Source organism: Amblyomma americanum, chromosome 5 (assembly GCF_052857255.1).
Source record: "Amblyomma americanum isolate KBUSLIRL-KWMA chromosome 5, ASM5285725v1, whole genome shotgun sequence".
In the NCBI taxonomy this organism is placed as follows: domain Eukaryota; kingdom Metazoa; phylum Arthropoda; class Arachnida; order Ixodida; family Ixodidae; genus Amblyomma; species Amblyomma americanum.
The window spans coordinates 122,520,876-122,541,858 of NC_135501.1; the positions used below are offsets into that span (position 1 = coordinate 122,520,876).

General features: G+C 48.4%; 1 protein-coding gene across 7 annotated transcripts in view; it reads left to right on the top strand.

Moving 5' to 3' along the window:
• LOC144132662 (radical S-adenosyl methionine domain-containing protein 1, mitochondrial-like) overlaps nt 1-12,074 on the top strand; it is a 39,582-nt gene extending 27,508 nt beyond the window's left edge. For 6 of the 7 annotated variants that reach the window (XM_077665245.1, XM_077665246.1, XM_077665243.1 and 3 more), the window contains 3 exons: nt 2,787-2,841; nt 10,327-10,430; nt 11,170-12,074. In XM_077665245.1, coding sequence (XP_077521371.1) covers nt 2,787-2,841; nt 10,327-10,430; nt 11,170-11,260 — 250 coding nt within the window. In that variant the 3' untranslated portion in view covers nt 11,261-12,074. The remainder of the gene's footprint in view (nt 1-2,786; nt 2,842-10,326; nt 10,431-11,169) is intronic. The other variant, XR_013314887.1, reaches the window with a different exon arrangement.
• The last annotated feature ends 8,909 nt before the right edge of the window (nt 12,075-20,983 follow it).

A 20,983-nucleotide genomic window follows, 5' to 3' on the forward strand; every position in this document is an offset into this window, starting at 1 on the left:
TTTTTTGGTAAAAACCAATTTCAGTTCTTCATGAGTGACCTTCAAGCTGGCACAGTTTAAAAATTTTTGTGCCTCATGTTAAATCACAATGGTTGCCGAGCTGCAGTTTGTAACGTGTTCTTTGATTGTGTTTGCTGTTGTAGTCAATCCTTCGTTAACTGCTTCACTGTCTGTGCTTCGTTCTGATTATGAAAAGAAATTACAGCCAATTTGCATAGTTAATCAAATGTGAAGTAGGTGCACCAGCACTGCTTACCCCTGCTATACTTTTCTATGCATTTTTACACTTTTTTATGCTTTGGTATTAAAGGTTCTCATACATACTATGCAGCAAGCGGCACGGAGCCGAGGTCTAGCGAGCACCGTGCGTACACGTCTGCTGTCCATGAAGGCTGAGGGGTGAATGACATGAGGGGCGAGAGGCCGAAGTTGAGGGTGCGCGAGTGGCAATCCGGAGTAACATGCGCTTGTACAATGCTGCCTCGTGACAGCCGCGACAGCCACAACTGCGATACGCATCACTCTCTCATTGGCTGCAGCTGTGCGGCCGCACTGCCTACTCATTGCGCTGCGGGACGCGTGCATTGCCACCTTCTCTCTCTCACACTTCAAGTTCACAGAGAGAGAGAGCGAGTGCCCTCAGACAGAAATCAGCGAAATCCGTGATTGCGGCTAGAAGTATATGCTGCCAGTCACCGCAGCGGCACCGTGCTGGAAATTCAGCCACCCTGATGATTGTACCCTGGCGGCAAGTCGGAAGGCCAGGCTGGCTTAGTTGACAAAGGCTAGCTGCTGCGTGCTGTGTTATATAAATGACACGGTAGTGTTGAAGAGAAATTTATGAACTTGCACTTGGTCACATGTATGTGATAAACTGGTGCTACAACACGGAAACCTTTCTACTTTAACATGTTTATTTAATCCCTCAATTGCAGATTTAAATTAATGGAGTAATTACTCATCCGCGTTCGCATTACCAGAGCCATACAGCTGCAGAGCTACGCAGATATCTGAGAAACTTTCTAGTTGAAGAAAAATTTGTCATTACCTGCAGCTCGAACCCAGGAACAATATATGTTGGAAGCAGTCTAGTTCCCAGTCTAATCTTATTTGCGGTCTAAAACCTCTCTTAGTTTTGAGAAAGGAAAGACATATAACTGGTTCACTTTATCGGTGCATGGATGTAAAGCTTGCGGACTTAAGCCTGGACTCCATGTACGTGAAAACTTACGCGAACACGAAGGCGATGGCTGCAAGCGACGAACGGCGCCGTGATGTGAAGCAAAATGCATGTGTCACTTGCCATGTCGCTCGAATCTGCACCCACAGAAAATTTCACTCGTCGCCCGAATGTCCCCCACGCGACTGGCCAATCAGAGCCCCCCAAAGCCGTTTCCGGTTTGTCGACGGTTTCTCACAGGTACATTTCATGAAACCAGCACGTCGTCGTGGTCATCGCCACCGTCGAAAAAATATTTGGTTTTGTAGCTGAGAAGCAGACCTGCATGATTTAAATAATTAAAACAATCTACTTGTTGGGTGCGGAGGGCTAACAGCATTTGGAGCGGGCGTACTGCAGGGAGAGATGCGTGTCGAGCCGCGGTTACCGGCGCTCGATCCACCGTGCCGCTGCGCTCCAATTGTGCAGAAACACTCACGGCGTGCATTCTCATTGGTAAATTATAGTTTGGTCACTTACAATCAGATTGTGGTGACAGTTTTTTACTAATCCAGAGTGCACAGGCACCGAACGAAAGCACATCTCCCCCGAGAACGTGTGATGCGACTTCGTCTCCGCAAGCACGCAGGCGTGGTTATCTCCACTGCCGCTACACCGCTGTCGTAGAGGAAATATTCCTTTGGCACTGACTATGAGGCACACTCACAAAATTTTAAGAGAACAGGTTACGGGCGTGTTTCTAAGCTTGAGTGCGCAAAGCACGGAGTCCGCTGCGCACGTCGCGGGTTCGCGTCGCCTGCCGCCTTCGCTTGCATAGAGGTTGCCCACAAGCGATGGAGCAAGCGTCGCCGTGCTGCCTTGTCGCGACGCTCGCTCTTTCGCGCACATGGAGCCCAGGCGTTAAGCTTTTAGTCTGTGTTTTTGGTGCACTTGAGGTGTCCACCAACATAGTGAACCAGTTATGTGCCTTTCCTCTCCCCAAAACCGAGAGATGTTTTAGACTGCGAATAAGATTAGACTGGGAACTAGACTGTCTTAATTGCTTCATGGAAGCTGGCCCAGAACTGCCAAAAGATGGCAAGGAAAGCTGACTTATAGCCATATGGTGACAGTCAGTTGGATGCTATTGGGCAAATTAGCCCTTTGAATGAAATTGACTCCTCCTTAGGGGATTGCTGTAAACACTGCCAAGTGTTAGTTGTTCTCATTAGCTTATTTTGTATAGCAGCTGCCTAGTCCTGGTGGACCATTGTTCAAGCCCCCAACTGGGATGAATTTTTTCTGAACTATGCAACTTTGTTATGGAACCTTATTGCTGTGCTGAGTGGAGGACGGTGATGAGTGCTTATTTGAAAAAAAGCTGGATAGTTGGCAAGGACCAAACAATATATGGAGTTCTCAGGCATTCAGAAAGAAACTTCCTCCTGCTGCTCTTTGGCCATTGCTGCCTTTGTGCCATAAAAACTAATCATTATCAGCAGTAGCATGAGAGAAAAAAAGGACACCCTGCTGTGGACAAGAGAAGGTACTCAGGTGACATGTTGCAGATATAAGGAAAGAACCTTGTGTGTTCAGTGGTGGTGATTTCAGTGACTGTTTGTTGCAGCCTTGAAGAGCTTTTGCTCACTGGACTGCGTACAGCACGAGGAATCTGTGACCAGGTATGGATGCCAGCTATAATGTTCTCTCGAGAGCAATGCGCTAGAAAATGAAGACCCCCGTGGTGTTCTGTTTGTTTCACACTCAGCATCAGTGCATGTTTCGCATGCTCTGAAGCAGCGATGTCAAGTTGCGATCACTGTGGAATTGCATTGAATGCAGGTGCTGTGAAGTCAGGGGTGCCACTTGTGTGAACAATAGCAAAATTGATGATGAATTGTCATGTACTCATACTTGTTTTCTTTTTTTTACATTTTGCCTTGATGTTTCTCACTGTGTATTATTGTAGCTGACATCCCTTTTTTGTTTTTGTTTTTCCTGCAGTGTTTTTGGCATGCATCTCCATGTGCTTGCTCTTCTTTTATTTGCAAGAGCCATACTTCAGCAGTGTTCTTTACTTGTACACACTCATGATCGTGGTATGTGGTGCATGCTGGCAGTGTTCTAGATTTAAATTACATGATAAAATTTTAGTTCTTAAGTGTTATTTGCTGGCACTCTTTCTTTATTTGGCATGGTGCCCCAGCACAGTAAGATTGGTGGACTGTCATTGTCACACCAAGCACTCCAAGCATATAGCCATGAAAATTGGTTGGATCTCCTTAAAAATCTTCTGCAGCCTTAACTGTTTGATGAAACGCATTGATGTGAAGATATTCTGCGGCTCAGTTTATGGCATCCACTTTGGTCCTAGGTCGTTGTGACTTTCTTTGCTACGCTGTATCAACAATGCAAAAAAAAAAATTGTTGCATTAAATCCCAGAGGCAGGGGCCACATTTCGTTAAAGGCAAAATGCAAAGATGCCTGTCTGCTGTTCAATGTTGGTACACGCTGAAGAACACCGGGTGGTCGAAATTAATCTGGTTCCCTCCACTGTGGTTCAATTCAATTCATTTATTCAGCATTCATTTATTCTTCAGGATGTTCAGTGCACTGAAGGTCAGAAGAAAGGCTTTACAGAGGTCAATGCACCCTACAATGGCTTGGCAGCAGTATCAGTGTTATGCAGTAAGAAACATACACACATAACAGTATCATTTAGGTACATAAATGTGGAAATAAAATGGCATGTGAGCACACAGGCAAAAAAAATAAAGGTGCCCTTTGTAGCCCATTTGTAGCTTTGAGACCTTAACCCTCACATACCGAAAGCAAAAAATGGACGAGATTTTAGCTAACTTGCACAAGCCATGTTGGCATCCACTGTGTATGACCACCTTGAGCGCATGTAACATATGAGCAACTCCTCAAGTACTCAAAATTGTGGTCACTCATGCAAACATGCATTTTGATTGTGCTGTTGGTAGTGGTTTCGTTTAGCCACTGATAGACAATGCAGTTTAAGCATGTGAGCGAAGGTGACCGAGACGATATTGTTGTAATAAGGAACATATTGCAAAGCACAGCGTCGCGAACGACCAGTGGTACAGTCCAAGCACGGACCAGAGGCAGCGGTCAGTCCAGAGCACGCACGAAGGACGGAGCGTTCGGCACTCGAGCTTCGGAGCATCCAGCGCTTCTCGTAGTTGTCTTCGTTAAGCGCCAGCGTCCGAAGATTCCAAAGCCGAAGGCCAGTCTTACAATTCCTCCCGGGTGAAAGGGTGCCATCCTGGCAACCTAGGGCGATGTGACGGCGGTGGGGTCGTAGTGTGGTTTGAGGCGGGTCGTGTGGACAATGGCGCGGCCCCGGCGTTGATGATTAGGGGATGGCGTAAGGGTTTCGATGGGTTATTGACGGGGGGATGTCTGCTGAAGAATACGGTAGGGTTCCTGGTACTTGCTAACAAGTTTGGAGGAAAGGCGGGGACCTGAGGAGGGTACCCAGAACAAAGGGTACCCAGAGCCAGAACAAAGAGTCAGGAAGGTAAGCGGCAGGAAGTGCAGGGGGATCACGGATACTTTTGTGCTGCTTCTGGGCGTGAGAAGTTAAGGACTGGGCAAGCTGTTGGCATTCTTTGGCATAAGTTGTGGCTTGAGAAAAAGTTGTAAATTTGGAAGCATCAGAGCGATAAGGAAGAATGGTGTCCATTGTGCAAGAAGGCTCACGGCCGTGCAGGAGAAAGTACGGAGAGAATCCGGTGGTGGCTTGAGCAGCTGAGTTATAAGCGTATGTGACAGAAGGGAGAACGCGGTCCCAGTTACAATGGTCGGAAGCAACATACATGGCCAGCATGTTGCCGAAGGTGCGGTTAAAATGCTCAACCATGCCATTTGTCTGGGGATGGTAGGTGGAGCTGGTGCGGTGAACAATGTTTCATTCCTGAAGGAGAGCTTCCACAACTTCGGAGAGGAAGGCTGGACCTCTATCACTGAGCAGCTCTTTGGGAGCACCATGGCGAAGGATGATGCCATGGAGGATGAAGGATGCAATGTCATGGGCTGTAGCAGATGGTAAAGGCGATGTTTCAGCGCAGCGTGTAAGGTGGTCGATGGCAACAATGATTTAGCGGTTGCCGCTTGATCTGCTGGGAAGAGGGCCATAGAAGTTGATGCCAACACGCTCGAAGGGCTGCACTGGGCAAGGCAGCGGCTGCATAGGAGCGGCGGGTCGGCGAGGTGTATTTTTTGGCGCTGGCATGCGGTGCAGGACTGAACGAACTGGCGAACATAACAGGACATCCCACGCCAGTTGTACCGCTGTTGTAGACGGGTGAAGGTCTTCAAGAAGTCGGCATGGGCACACTGTGGATCATCGCGGTAGGAAGAGCAAACGAAAGAGCACAGATGGGCCGGAATGACAAGAATCCACTTGCGACCATCCGGAAGGTAGTTGCGGCGGTAAAGAAGCTCGTCTCAAATGGTGAAATGGTGGTACTGATGATGGAGAGCACGGGAAGGAGGTCGAGACGATTGGCCAGATAAGAGATATAAGAGGCAAGTGATCCATGGGTCTTTGCGTTGCTCGGAAGCCATATCAGCAGACTCAAACGTCAAAGAAGGCAGGGCGGATCTACAAGGCACTGCCTCAGATGGTACAGGGGAACGTGAGAGGGCATCAGCATGTTTGCGCCGGAATGATAGATAACGCGAATCTCGTACTCTTAGAGTCGCAGAGCCCAGCGCGCCAGTTGACCAGAGGGATCTTTCAAAGAGGACAACCAGCAGAGGGCGTGGTGATCGGTGACAATGTCAAAAGCGCGCCCGTAGAGGTAGGGGCGAAATTTGACGATTGCCCAAAGAATGGCTAAACACTCCTCTGTGACAGAATAGTTGGCTTCAGGTTTTGTGAGTGTCCGGCTGGCATAAGGGACAATGTATTCGTCAAAGCATTGCTTGCGCTGAGTGGGTACTGCACCGAGGCTGACGCCGCTGGCATCGGTGTGGAGTTCCATCGGAGAATGAGGGTCGAAGTGACGCAGAATTGGTGGAGTGGTCAGCAGGCGACGGAGTGTCGTAAACGCTTCATCTCAGGTTGGCGACCCAGCCGAAAGGTCGTGGCTGGAAAGGAGCTTGGTCAGGGGGTCGATGATAGTGGTGAAATTGTGAACAAAGCGGCAGAAGTAGGAGCAGAGGCCTGTCACGGATCTCCCCGGAGAACACTCTGACCGAAAGAATGGACTAGGCGACAGGTGTACACACACAGACACACATTTAATACACCCAACGTGACACACATACTAGAACACAAAACTAACACAAAACACAAAGACTACAAATACCCACAACCTGGGAACACTGCTACCCACGTCTACTACTAGCGTTCTACTGTTACTGGTCGGCGTTCATGCTCACGGTTGGTTCGGTGCAGCTGCGGCATTGTATGGATCCTGTATCCGGCATCGAGGTGACGCTCGACGTGCTTGGGCTGGCGTCGCTGGCTGCATCGTATAAGCTCCCGGTCCATGCGCCCATAGAGGTGATGCCGGTGTTGTTGGGATAACCACCCGGATGGGTGGCAACATCACTGGAGACACCCCTGGTCGTATCAGGTGGTAGCATCCTACGTTGACTCCCTGGAACAGGGTCAGGCACGGCAGGAAGTCCACGATGCGAAGCCATAGAACGTGAGCTCACCGGAGCAGTGGAAGGCGTCGCTCTCTTCCAGCCGATGTGTCCCTGACCTGCCGGAGCCTCCGCTTCTCTGCTGTTCCCCCGTGCCTCGCTCTCCCTCACCCTTTTATAGCCATGGCGTTAGTCCACGTAAGCCTTGTCTTCGTTTACTTCTCTTCTCCACCAATCATCTCTCTCCACCTCACCGAATGCTTCTTCATCTTCTTTATTCTTCGGTTAATCCACGACGTCTTCTTCACACCTCTTTCCTTTAAAATTTCATTTAGGCTCCGTAATATATGTGACAAGGCCAACGAAGCTGCGGAGGTCTATTACAGAAGTGGGCTTTGGGAATTTGGCCACAGCTCGCAACTTGGCCGGGACTGGGAAAACGCCATCCTTCGACACGACATGTCCGAGAATAGACAGCTGCCGAGCTCCGAAGCAGCACTTTTTCAAATTGATTTGGAGGCCAGCGTCGGCCAGGCAGCGAAGAACAGTCTAAAGGCGTTGGAGGTGAGACAAAAAGTCCGGGGAAAATATCACATCATCTAGATAACAAAGGCATGTGTGCCATTTGAGCCCTCGGAGTATGTTGTCCATCAAGTGCTCGAATGTGGCGGGTCTGTTGCAGAGGCCGAAGGGCATGACATTAAATTCATAGAGCCCGTCGGGTGTGACGAATGCAGTTTTTGGGCGATCGGCCTCCGCCATCGGCACCTGCCAGTAACCAGAGCGCAAGTACAATGAAGAAAAGAACTCAGAGCTCTGCAGGCAGTCGAGGGCATCGTCGATACAGGGGAGAGGGTAAACGTCCTTGCGTGTAATCTTGTTCAGATGACGGTAGTCCACGTAGAACCGGATGGAACTATCTTTTTTCTTGACCAGGACCACTGGCGATGCCCACGGGCTGTGCGACGGCTGTATCACGTGGCGTTTGAGCATGTTGGTCACCTGCTCGTCAATGATGCGGTGCTCAGCGGCTGACACGTAGTATATATGGACGTTGGCACAAAGGGGCATGGGTTCCAGTGTCAACATAGTGGGTAACGGTAGTGGTGCGCCCAAGGAAGGTTGCTGGTAGTCCAACAAAGCTTGAAAACGGTGCAGAACTGCGACAAGCTGGTCTCGTTGGGTAGGCGTCAGAGCGGCATCGATGGAACGGTGAAAAATATCGACAGAATACTGATTGTTGATGGGAACAGGCATAATGGCGCTGACGTGAAGGCCGGCCATGCTATCGACAAGGGGGTATGCTGAGGCAGAATCGAGAAAGGTGACACTACCAAGCGATTGGCCATGGAGTAAAGTGGTAGGGCAGGAGAACGGGTTGGCCACATAAATAGCGCTGGAGCCATGGACAATTGTCAGCACGGCATGAAGCAGCAAAACAGACTTCTGGTCAGTGCATCGTAAAGAGGGGGTATAAGTGACAGTTGCATCTGAGGGACCAGCGCAAGAAAGAGGCACCAGCACTGAAGAGAAAGGCAGAATGTCTGTGTCCTCTGAGACGACCACAGTAGCAACAGCGGCACCGGGTACATTCAAGGGAGCATGACAGTAGGGCAACAAGTCAAGCTGAGCACGTGCGCAGTCAGTAACAGCGTGATGTGAGTAGAGGAAGTCCCAACCAAGGATAACGTCGTGAGAGGAGCGGGCGAGGACAATGAACTTGATTGTGTTCTTGATGAGCAGGCGTGCGGTGCAGGCGGCTAACGGTCAAATGTCCCGAGCGCTGGCGGTGCGGAAAGAAACGGCAGGAAGGGGCGTCGTCACTTTTTTGAGTCTGCGACAGAGGGTGTGACTGAGAACGGAAACGGCTGCGCCAGTGTCAACAAGTGCGTCGACAGCAACTCCCTCAACGAACACGGTAATAATATTGACAGGCACAGAAACAGGTCTTGAATGAGTCGCTGGTGACGCAGTTCTTGCCTCCAGAACTGCGGCTGTTAGTTTTCCTTATGGACGGCGGGTTTGCGGCAGAGCATCGGAGGACGGGAATGGCAGCCGGCAGACGGCAAGCAGTGGGAGCGGGGATGGTAACGAGGAGAAGAAGAATCCAGAGGTGGCTCGTTTGACGCAGGCGAGGACAACGGCGGAAGGTTGTACGTCGGCTCATGCCTATAATCGTAGGGACGGTGGTCATGACTGCGACACAAACGAGCCACGTGACCAGCGACGCCACATGCGCAGCAAATAGGGCGTTTGTCTTGCGTGCGCCAGGGGTTGAGTGGCTGCGGCTGTGATCAGGGGCGGCCAACCAGATGGTAAGGTGGGGTTGCAGGTCGCTGGGGTTCTAACTGCCGGGTAGGTGGCCTGTAGACAGGAGCAGCAGGTGAGGGCCGCGACCGCACCACGGCATTGGTGTACGTCAGAGGAGCCGCGTTTAGGGGTGACTGAGGAGGAGGTGGCAGGACTTCAGCAACCTGCTCCTCGATGACACGCTGTAGGTTGGGAGTGAGTGACGGCGCAGGCGTAGGCGGGCAGGTAGACAAAGATAACTGGCGTGCGACTTCCTCGTGTACGAACTGCTGGATGCGCTGGAGGAGCGACTGCTGGTCTAGAGCTCTAGAGCACCGTCCCCTGGAAGAGCCAAGCTGGAAAGTGTAGCCCCCTGAAAGCCGCACGTTGGGTAGAAAGACACTGTTTGCGCAGCTCATCGAAGCTTTGGCAGTAGCCGATGACACTGGAGACAGTCTGGGGATCTTTGGCGACGAGCATCTGGAAGGCATCATTCTCAATGCCTTTCATAATATGTCTGATCTTGTCGGCCTCGCTCATAGAAGGGTTGACACGCTTGCAGAGGTCGACGACATCTTCTATATAATTGGTGAAGTTTTCACCGGTTTGCTGGGCCCGACTTTGCAAGCGTTGCTCGGCGTGAAGCTTTTGTGCTGCAGGGCGGCCAAAGACTTCTATCAGACTGGTTTTTAGAGCTGCCCAGCTTGAGATATCACCCTCGTGGTTTCAATACTAGAGATTGGCTACGTCGCTCAAATAAAAGATAACGTTGGTGAGCTTGACACTATCGTCCCACTTATTGTATGCGCTTACGCGTTCATAAGAGGCCAACCAATCATCCATGTCCGTGTCATCTGTGCCGCTGAAGATGGCCGGGCCACACTGCCACGCAGCGCCGGAACCGAAGACAGCCGACGGAAGCCATGAAGCGGTTTGGATGACGGTCTCAGGCATTGCAGAAGCGGTAGGCAATGCGCGGGTGCGAAGCTCCAGTGCGAGGGGATCATTGGCACCTCCACCACTTGTAATAAGGAACGTCTTGCAAAGCACAGTGTCGCAAACAACCAGCGGTACAGTCGAGGCACAGACCAGAGGCAGTGGTAAGTCCAGAGCACGCGCGAAGGGCGGAGCGTTCGGTGCTCAAGCTTCGGAGCGTTCGGCGCTTCTCGTCGTCGTCTTCGTTAAGCGCCAGCGTCCGAAGATTCTAAAGCCTAAGGCCAGTCTTACATTGCCTTTTTTTTCGTTTTCCTTTCAGGAGTGGTGCGCTGTGTCGGGTGGTGTGAGCCTGGTTGACACCTTCACCAGCTGCGCTCAGACAGCACGGCTGATCGATGCGGGGCTGCTGGTGCTCGATGACAGGTGGGTCAATCACAGCAGTCGAGTGCTTTAGGCAGGCCTGCATTCTTTCAGATGTGTTGGAAATACCATCTCTCACTTTTCTTTAACAACACATGCGTTTCCATAAGTTTGGTGCCCAAGAAACAGGCCTGCTGCTGGAGTTTTCTGCTTGTAACACAAAGTTCTCCAAAGGGTGCAGAGTATGGCAGGCAACAGTTTTTCACAACATTGCTGCTGTGGTGTGGTGGTGCTGAGTAGACCAAAAAACATGCTTGGTAGCCTTCTGTTGCCATGCACTTGAGATATTTCAAAGGCCTGCTATGTGTGTTGAGGAGCTGTTTGTCCTTTTTTTCGTATGACCATTTAAAGCATTAGGTGGCTATTACAGCTCATGGTTGAGCTCAGCACAAGTACAGGCACGGATTAGACTAGGCTGTCATCGCTCATCGCTGCCAGTAGATTATGCCAGTCACCCATCCAGCAGGATGCTGTTTGAAATTTCACTGCGCAAGCCATTGTGCTGATTGCTTTGGTGTGAAAAAATGCAACAATGCTCACTCACTAGGGCCGAATTTCATTGTAGCTTAACACTAAAATAAAGTATTGAGTGCCATCACAGTGCCTTCATGATAAAGGAGGAGAAGTGAGGTTTGCGGTTGGAAGAGTGCCTGTATGATCTGTCTTCTCATATTGTAGATTTTTGGTAGTTCAGAGTTACAGGCTGAATGTCATTGGCAGTGCCTTGCTCTCTTCTCTCTAGCTGCCTGCATGCCACCAAAGCGGGGATGAATGTCGCCGACAGCCTGGTTTCTACGTTGCTGCCCCGGCTGAAGGACTGGACGTGGGCTTAGGGTTGCGATCTCGGTCCGCAGAAAAATTAGCGGCCCAACCTGGGTTGCAGTGGCACAAGGAGCCTGCCAAGGTGTTGTCGGAGCATTGCTTGCTGAACGACACCACTTCTAGTTGTCAGTTCCGGTTTGCAATGCAACTCCCAGTTTCGTGTTATGTGGCATCACACGACATGGCGTGCTTGTTTGACCACACATCATGTGTCGTGATTAGTCATACACCTCATCATACACATCAGCCATGCTGTGATAGGAGACAACACTGACACCATGAAAATGGCTGAACGAGCTACTTAGGTTTCACCTAAAACTTGGCAGCGGCTCATGTGTGACACACGCTGCTAGGCGGCCCAACAAGCTCTTTATACTATGGCATAAAGGGTCATTACATATAGGGGTCATTCACAAGCACTTACTCACAGTCACAATGTTTTTTTTTATCACAAAAGCAATGTCTTCATCAGGCACATAGTGCCGCCGTAAGTCAGCAGAGGCTTCGAATCAGCAAACTGCAATCCGAGTTGATTCAAGCCTTTCTAGTTCGCTGAGAGGAGATGAAGGCATCTGGTAAAATCTACTGACTGGAGAACTTGACTAGCCATGGTCGGTGACAAAGCCTTTCGTTTGTCTTTTTGTTTCCTCTGTTCACTTTGAGGCATTGCTGTGCTATAAATTGGACATATGTCCTGATCTGTGTTGGTTTGTTTGCCTCTGCACTTTTCATTTGTGCTGCCCAGTCACTTGAGTAGCACCCATGCCTCAGGCTTAGCTCTGTACAGAACTGTATATATGTTTGTAATAAATTTACATTGTCTTTGAATCAAAAACCTGCTTTAGTATAGTGGTGTGGTACATGTCTTGTGTATTGATGGTGAATTCAAATCCTGCTAGCTGTTGTTACCTGTTTTTTTTTTACAGCAGCAAGGGTACTCAAATCTTGCACTCGGCTTAGGTGCTGTCGAAGAAATGTGCCAAAGTGGTGCATTGTATTGAACCTTCTGTGCATTGCTGCATTTAATCGACTGTTTTTGTCACATTGCACATACATCTGAATTCTAAAATGAAAAGGAGCTGTTGCTAGTGCCAGCTAGTGGAAGTCACTACGTAAACTGTGCGGATTGCGTGATTGTTTAACTGCTAATGCAGTGGAATACTCTTTAAACAAAGCCTCAGGGGGGGGCAGGTAAAATATGTTTCAATCAGGAATTAAATGACCAGAATGGCACACTATGAGCATGTCGTCATCATCATCAGCCTAACTACACCCACTGCAGGGCAAAGGCCTCTATCATGTTTAACAGAAAGCGTTGGCCGAGTTGGTCAGGCATTTCAACAAAGGGTACTGCGCACACACAGACACGGACGAGATGTTAACCTTCTCATCCTTGTCTGTGCGTGTGAGTACCCTTTGTTGAAACCTCTGCATTGTCTCTCTAGTTAACCGTGACCTTTGCCAGCGGCGGCCATCGTATCCCCGCAAACCTCTTAATCTCATCCACCCACCTAACTTTCTGCCTCCCCCTGCTACGCTTGCGTTCTCTTGGAACCCACTGAATTACCCTTAAGGACCAGCGGTCATCTTCACTTCACAATTACATGCCCTGCCCAAGCCCATTTCTTCCTCTTGATTTCGGCTAGGATGTCGATCATTAACCTACGTTTGTTCCCTCACCCACTCTGCCCGCTTCCGGTCTCTTAACGTCACACCCATCATTTTTCTTTCCATTGCTCGCTGCATTGTGCTCAACTTAAGCTGAACCCTTACCTTATCTTGTTCTTGAGAAAATTTCAGTCAAGAAACCACCTTGAAAGCAGCTTTTGGAGAGGCAGTTTGGAAATTATAGTTATCCTCATGGTTTGTTTTCCCAAAAACTGAAAACTGAGAGAAATGAGTTCAAAGATTTCAGAACATGCTACTTTAATTTGGGGTAAAAAAATTAAAGTGCCCTGCTCCTTAGGTTGGGTCCTGCTCTTCAACACGATGCTGTTCTGCAGCAAATGCTTCAAGCCTTTTTTTTCAGCTTTAGAGCTGCCTATCGTCCTTGGCTTCTCTTGTGAAATGCTTTGATAGGTTGCTCGCTGGACGTGCTTCCTCATTAATTTCTATTACTGCCAAGGCTGCTGCAGTCTCCACAGTTCTTAGTGATGCAGATTCGGTCTTCGGGTGATGAACCAACATTGGAGCTTGAAAGGATCGCTTCAGTTGACGGCAACAGGCTTGCGCCAGGCAAGCACTCAAACAGACTTGGTGGCGGCCGCCCAGCTCTGTGTAGGCCTCTCGATTTCATGGTGTGTTTTCGCTTCCCGAAGCTTCTTCGTGTCGAAGCCTTCGGTGCGGGCATCTTCCGGTCACACCACCGACCACCCGCTGTTTGCAATAAACTCACAGAAGGAATAAAAGCTAACAGATAGCAAGCATCGAGAAAAAAATTTGAGGACGCTTAAGCTTCACTTTCAAGAGTGGAACGCGACAGCGTGTTGCAGCACTACCAGGGAGTCCACGGAACGCCATCGCCCGTTCGGCGCGACGCATTGCCCGCTCGACAAATCGCTCTACTATGTACTGTGTAACAGATGCACGGAGCAGCAAACCACGCAGAAGAGCTGCCAGGTACCCTGCCGAAATGCGTGCGACTAAAGTTGCAGGCGTAGTTTGTCGAACATTCTCAACAAACCCGATGCCACGAACGCCAGCATAGCTTCCGCGCCGAATAAACGGGCAGCAAGCCGCAAGCTTCGTGGTGAATGCGCCTTGGATGTGCGCTGCGTTGTTCGCTGCTCATCACACGATTCCTGCATCCCTGCACGGCCCCACTGCGGCCGAACGAGACGAGCGGGAGTCGCTGCCGTCGCGCGCTATCTGTTGGGGCAGTGGGGTACATTGCGAGGAGGATTTTTCGCTCACGGCCAGCGCCGCTGACGACACCGGTTTTTCTGCGACACCGGCCCTTAAGAGCCGGAATGAAAATGAGTGTGAAAACAGCGGTGATATGGACCTTTTTTTCATGTCTCACGTGACCTGTAAGTACAAGTTGACGTCACAGTGCTCATTCGGCTGTTGAAACCGAAACACCACGATAAAGAAATACGATCATAAATTATTTAGTGGTCGTAGGAGAATATGAGGTGGTAATCCATGTAAATAATGCCTTGCGCATCATTACAAACAATAAAACATGCACCCAAAATTTAGGTGTCTCTACTTTAAATGCTGGAGACAATGGAGGGCATTTGGGACGCATCCGTCTGATTCGACGCCTTTCCGCAAACACTCTGCAGCGTCCTATAGGCAAGGAGAACTACACATGCGTTGGCAGGAAGCGTAGGAATCCCCGTGTCGAGAGCCATAGCCACCGGACCCGGGTCTGCTACTTTGAGTCCTGTGCTTGCTGCTCAGGAGCCACCTGTCACCCAATGATCACGAGAGCAGAACGCCCCTGCTGTAGAGTCAGTGAAGGTGCTTCAGCCAGCGAATGTGCCACATGCCTTCTGTGCCGGTGATGCCCCTTCGTCGCCGGAGTGCAGCAGTGTGTCGTCTGATGTGTCAGCTTCTAGTGTGTTCGGTGCCCTGTCGGCTGTCAGCGTGGTTGCGAGTGACGTGGCCCACTCGGCTTCATGGGCCGAAGCTTTGGCTGTCTCAGAAGAGGCGATGGACAACAGCGCACCTTTGAAGCGTCCTGCTGATGATGTGTGTGTCGATGGCAATGTGCAGAAGACACCTGTTGTGGTGGCATTGGGAAGGGTCACCTCAAAACGCAGGGCGATGCCTGCCCTACAGGCCGCCGATTTCCAGGCCAGCCGCCCCAGTACACGGGATGGCCTTAAATAAGACAAGCACCAAAAATGGCGGGTGTCACGGCATTTCAGGTCGCTACCCTTATCATTAGGGGTTTGTGTAATCGTCGAAGGCAACATCAGTTATGGCATCTTTTATACAAATGGGGTGAGTGTGGCAGCCATCCAGGAAACCAAGCTGTCCTCTGATGAGGAGACTGAAGCTGCGGTCGAGCATTTCTTGTCAGAATTCAATGTTGTCGTTAGTCACTTGAGAGCCTTATCAGGTGGGTGCATGCTATTCCTGGCCAACACACTCGGGATAACTGCCGTGTTGTGTAGCACAGATGATGACAGCGACTTATCTGCTGTGACCTCGCAATTTCAGGTGTACAGTGGCGAATTGTTTGTGTTTATGCCCCTGTAAAGAAGAGTGATAGAAGGCTATTTTTTTTGTCATTAGTTGACCATTTGTCCACGGATCGTAAAATTATGCTGTTGGGTGATTTCAATTGTGTTTGTAGGGATGAAGACCGAGCAGTGTTAAGTAAGCGATATGACCATAGTGCTCCTTTACTTATTGATTTTGCATGCAAATACAACCTGGGGGATGTTGGGCAAGATAAGGGACATAGCATTCATTTCACTCATATTCAGTGTTCGTCTGGTGCTCGGCTTGACAAGATTTACGTTTCAGCAGACATGTTATCCAGTGTTTTTGGTTACTGGGTGCGACCCATATTCTTCAGTGATCAATGCATGGTGTCTCTTCGGATAGGGTTGTACAGTCGGCGCATTCTCCATCCTCGATGGGAGCTGTGGAAGCTGAATAGCTGCCTGCTCTCAGATGAAATCTTCAAACGTGCTGTGTCTACTTGCTTGAAGGACACGTGGTGATCTCTCAGTTTTGCAAAAATGGGACTTATTTAAACAAGAAACAAACACTGCTACTGAATCCTCAGCAAGAATCGCGTTTTTGAAGAGACATCACCTTCGAGAACTCGGCTGTACTTTTGTTGAGCTACACGAGTTAGAGAGGATTGAAACCGAAAGATACAAAGGGGCCTTGACAAGATCCAGGACCCGTAGATTTCTGAATGAGCAATCATCTCGTCAGGCCCCGAGTGATGAAAGGCAGACCACTCTAGGTAAAGAAATATTAAAAGTTCAGTATGGTGGTTGCACACGCAGCCATGGTCCTGGTATTATTGAGGCTTTCATTGACTATTATCAGAAGCTGTTTGGAAGTTGCGCAGGCACAAATGTGAAATCAGGTTAGTCACTTATTCAAAGCCTTGCCCCGACTTGACGATGAGCAGCGTGCGTTAGTGGAGGGGCCTATCACTTTGGACGAAATTAAATCTGCCATTTCTGACCTGACAGCTCAGAAATCTCCTGGGCCAGACGGCATTACTAGCGAGTTCTATAAAACATTTTCCACTTGCCTTATGCCTGTCATGACAGAGGTTTTCCAGGCTTCTCACGATGTTGGTTTTTTGCCCCACAATTTCTATTCTGGGCATACTATATTAATTCCAAAGAGCAGATTCAAATCAGTTGAAAACAGTTGAGGGATATCATCCAATTTCCCTCTGTAATGTATGTTACAAACTTTTTGCAAAGGTTCTTGGCAATCCTCTGCAGCTAGTTGTCACTGATTTCCCAAGTAACGCAATTCGTTGTGGCAATTTTATATGAATGGTAAGAAATGTTGCCCAGTAACATTACGTGAAAGTTAATAGTTTACTCCTTTTGACTGTAAGGTAACGTTTCGAGGAACGTTCCACAAGAAAGGATAACATTCTCTTAACGTTTCTGTAATATGTAATAACGTAACAATTTAACAATGTTAAATTTAGTGATAATTACGTTAAAGGTAACATACACCTTTAACATTCATGCAGCGTCAGCACCATGTTACGGGTGGCGGTCATAATGGTTAGCTTAACTGCATCTTCAGCTCTTGCCCATTGTTACTGGCCCCTGACGATGCTCATCAGAAAGCCAGCAAGCATATGCAAAAGCTGCTGAGCAATTTCTTGTATAAGTGATTTGAGGAGTGTCAGATAGCAGAAGGGAGTGCTTGTATGTGTAAAATGTAGGTAAGCTAACCAACAGCAGCTACTATTAGCTCCACTGATGATGTGCCACCAAATGAAAGAGTTGCACAGCACAGCAGGCCTATGAGCTGAAAGCAATTATGGTAGCATACCGCTGCAGTTCGGCACAAAATTCACACAAAGCCCACGTGATTAAAGTGGAAAAGATGACATGAAGGCCATGCAGCATTTATTGTCTGTTGGCCCAGATATACCTGCCCCTTAATCTATGCACTCAGCCATAACATTAGGCCCATGAAGTCTTCAGAGGAACACTTGTCCTGCACAAATAGCAAAACAAAAGAATTGTCACAGACGCACTGAGGAGAGAAATGCATATTTGGCAGCACTTCCCTGAAAAATGCCTAATAAGCTACTGACGATGCTCATCAGAAAGCCAGCAAGCATATGCAAAAGCTGCTGAGCAATTTCTTGTATAAGTGATTTGAGGAGTGTCAGATAGCAGAAGGGAGTGCTTGTATGTGTAAAATGTAGGTAAGCTAACCAACAGCAGCTACTATTAGCTCCACTGATGATGTGCCACCAAATGAAAGAGTTGCACAGCACAGCAGGCCTATGAGCTGAAAGCAATTATGGTAGCATACCGCTGCAGTTCGGCACAAAATTCACACAAAGCCCACGTGATTAAAGTGGAAAAGATGACATGAAGGCCATGCAGCATTTATTGTCTGTTGGCCCAGATATACCTGCCCCTTAATCTATGCACTCAGCCATAACATTAAGCCCATGAAGTCTTCAGAGGAACACTTGTCCTGCACAAATAGCAAAACAAAAGAATTGTCACAGACGCACTGAGGAGAGAAATGCATATTTGGCAGCACTTCCCTGAAAAATGCCTAATAAGCTGCTGCAACATTTCGGCCACACTGGAACTATGCTAGCATAGCTGTTTGCAATACATTTTAGTACACTGAAAGAAAGTAGCAGTTCTAATTAAGCAGCTGGTCTCTTGATTAGGAATTTTTTTCGTCCTGAAAGAAGTCCCATTTATGATTTGATTTGTGAGGTTTAACGTCCAAAAGTGACTCAGACTATGAGGGACGCCGTAGTGGAGGGCTCCGGATAATTTTGACCACCTGGACCCCATGTACTGTGAAACATCATTGCACAATATTTCACTGACAATACAGAGTATATGGACCTCTAGCATTTTGCCTGCATTGAAATGCGACCGCCACAGGTGGGGTTGAACCCACATCTCTAAGGTCAGCAGCCAAACACCGTAACCACTGAGTTTCAAATACACCAAAATGAGGAGGCACTTCACCACTAAATGTATAAAACTGGATAAGGGGTATTCAAATGACATGGGTGCCATTTTTGTCCAGCACGTAGCTTCAGCGGAGCAGACCAGATCTGGTGAGGATAAGCCGACTAGACACGCATAGCGGCCTTAAGGCATGCTCCACGAGCAACTAATGATGGCCATTGTCATGTCGGTGAATACTCCTGTGTACAGATTGAACAGAAAACCACAAATAATTAACTGCCTCAGGAACCTTTAATCTCGCTTCCTTCAGATAACCCTGTTCACAGCATGCCAAAGCTACAAATGTTTGTTTTTCTTGAAATAATGCCTCAAGTTCCTCAACTCTGCTTTGCTAAACAGTGATTCTGGGCATTAATAAAGCTTAAATTTGTTTGATTCTTTATCTCCAGCAGCTATTAAAGGGGTTGGTACATCAAATTTTGAGGCTGTAGTAAGCTTGAATGGGCTCCTGTATGTAAGGTCACCCACGGTGAAGTATTGAATGCAACAAGTGCTTAAAATGTATTTTAATTGAGCACCAAAGAGTCCCTAAGTGCTCTTTCTCACAATGGAGGCCCATCGCTAGCGCTATAGGTGGTGATGTAGAGCCCTGGGAACGATATCAGAGAATAGTAGTGACATCACAACACAGTAACATGACATACTATGAAAGGCGACACGCGACATGGGAGAGGCGCTGCTCGGCGACTCATCTGTCAGTGTGCTCACCGGCATATATGTCGTTGCTGACACATCAGCCGGCACCTTATATAGGCGGCCAAGCGAACCCTTCACGTTGATGAGACGATGACTCTCTTCCCAGCTGAAAAACTTCAACTGGAAACTTAACTGGGAGTAACTGGTTCCGGTTGGAATTCAAATGGTTCCAGTTGGAATTCAAATGGTTGCAGTTGGACGCCAACTGGTACCACTTTGAAACCCAGTTGGAACGCAACTGGTCCCAGTTGGGGACAAGTGGGAGGCAAATGGTTCCAGTTCACCACCAACCGGGATGTGGTTCTATTTGTGGGTGAAGTGGGTAGCAAAAATTCCCATTTGAGGGCCAACTGGGCAGAAATGGTCGTGGGTGAAAACCAAATGGGAAGTATTTTTTACTGCTTGGAGGGACATCGAGAATGAAATAAATGCTGCTGCAGCTCAGCACATCGTGTAGTCATTAGGCACCGAATTATGTGTATGTACTGTGAAATTAGCTTCCTTATCGGCCAACATCAATCCGCTCGCACTGTGTGCACTGCATGCTAAAATGCCCGTAGATGCTCTTCTGACGAATAACACAATTTCCAACTCTGCATTGCGTGTTTGCATGGGTTGCGCTGCAGCGTGAACATATCGTGTGCCGGCATTATTATTACAGCTATTTATTTTTTTTATTAAGCCCGCCTTCTAGCCCGTTGTGACATAGGCGCTTCGGGCAGGGTAACATTATATTTATTTATTTATAATTGTTCACCTATCAAAATGAACTTTTCACTGACTACAACTACTGTGACATGCCATCAAAGCCGTGACTGTGCCGCGCATGGGCCGGCAGTGCAGGTTGTTACTGTTGTCGCCTTGGTCACATGGCACATACCCACGACAGGGGATTGGCCAGGGTTCAGTGGGGATACCCCATAAAATAGGAAAAACTGGAGTCAAGCTAAAGATTGAACCTTGGGTGAAATTTCAGATTAATTTAAAAGAAAAAGAAGGAACAAAATATCGGGAGAGAATATTTGAAAATTAAAAAATTAAAGATATGAAATTCCCAAATGCTTTTTTGAATGCGGAAATTTTTCGAAAAACATTTAGCAAGGGAATCTGCCGGTAGCTGTTATATAATTGTGGAGGTATTTCTAAACTTGATGCAGTGCAAAACCCCTGGCGCTCGTGCTGAAAGAGAGGAGAGGAACTGACAAGGTGAGACCCAATTTTGTAATGGGAATTTCTAGATGTGTTCTCCTCTGATGTGCAAACCTCCAGCAAGAGAGTAAGAAATGCTCCAATGTCTCTACTTCGCCACAAGCCGCACAGAGTTTTGTGGGACTGAACCTGCATCTACATAAATACAGATTTAAACGGGGAATCCTGCACCGCATGAGTGTCATTGTTACCTCACACTGTCGGGTTTTAAATGCACGAGTCTTCCATGGGTACATGAGATGTTGGTAGTCGACAGTAGAGAGTAAGGGATCGTTGCATGCGGTGGATATAAACTGAAAACGAGTCATTGCAAAGAGAACAAGATTAGGGACGCTACTGACAACTGGTGCATTTATAGCTGCTTTTGCCACAAAGTCTGCTGCTTCATTTTGTAAAATACCGCTGTGGCCTGGTATCCAAATGAAGCGCACCTCTTTCGCCCATCCAGGAAGAAAAAGTTCAGTGAGCGTCTCAAAAAAGCGTCTCGTGTGGACTCCAGTGCCAGCAAAACAGAGAGACAATCTGAGAGGAATATCACCTGAGAAACAGATGTGGGAATTGCCAAAGCGGCCAGCCCCAGAGTCATAAACTCTGCTAGAAATATGGTTGTGTAATCTGGGACTTTGACCGAAAAGCTCCACGAGAGAGACTCTGAGA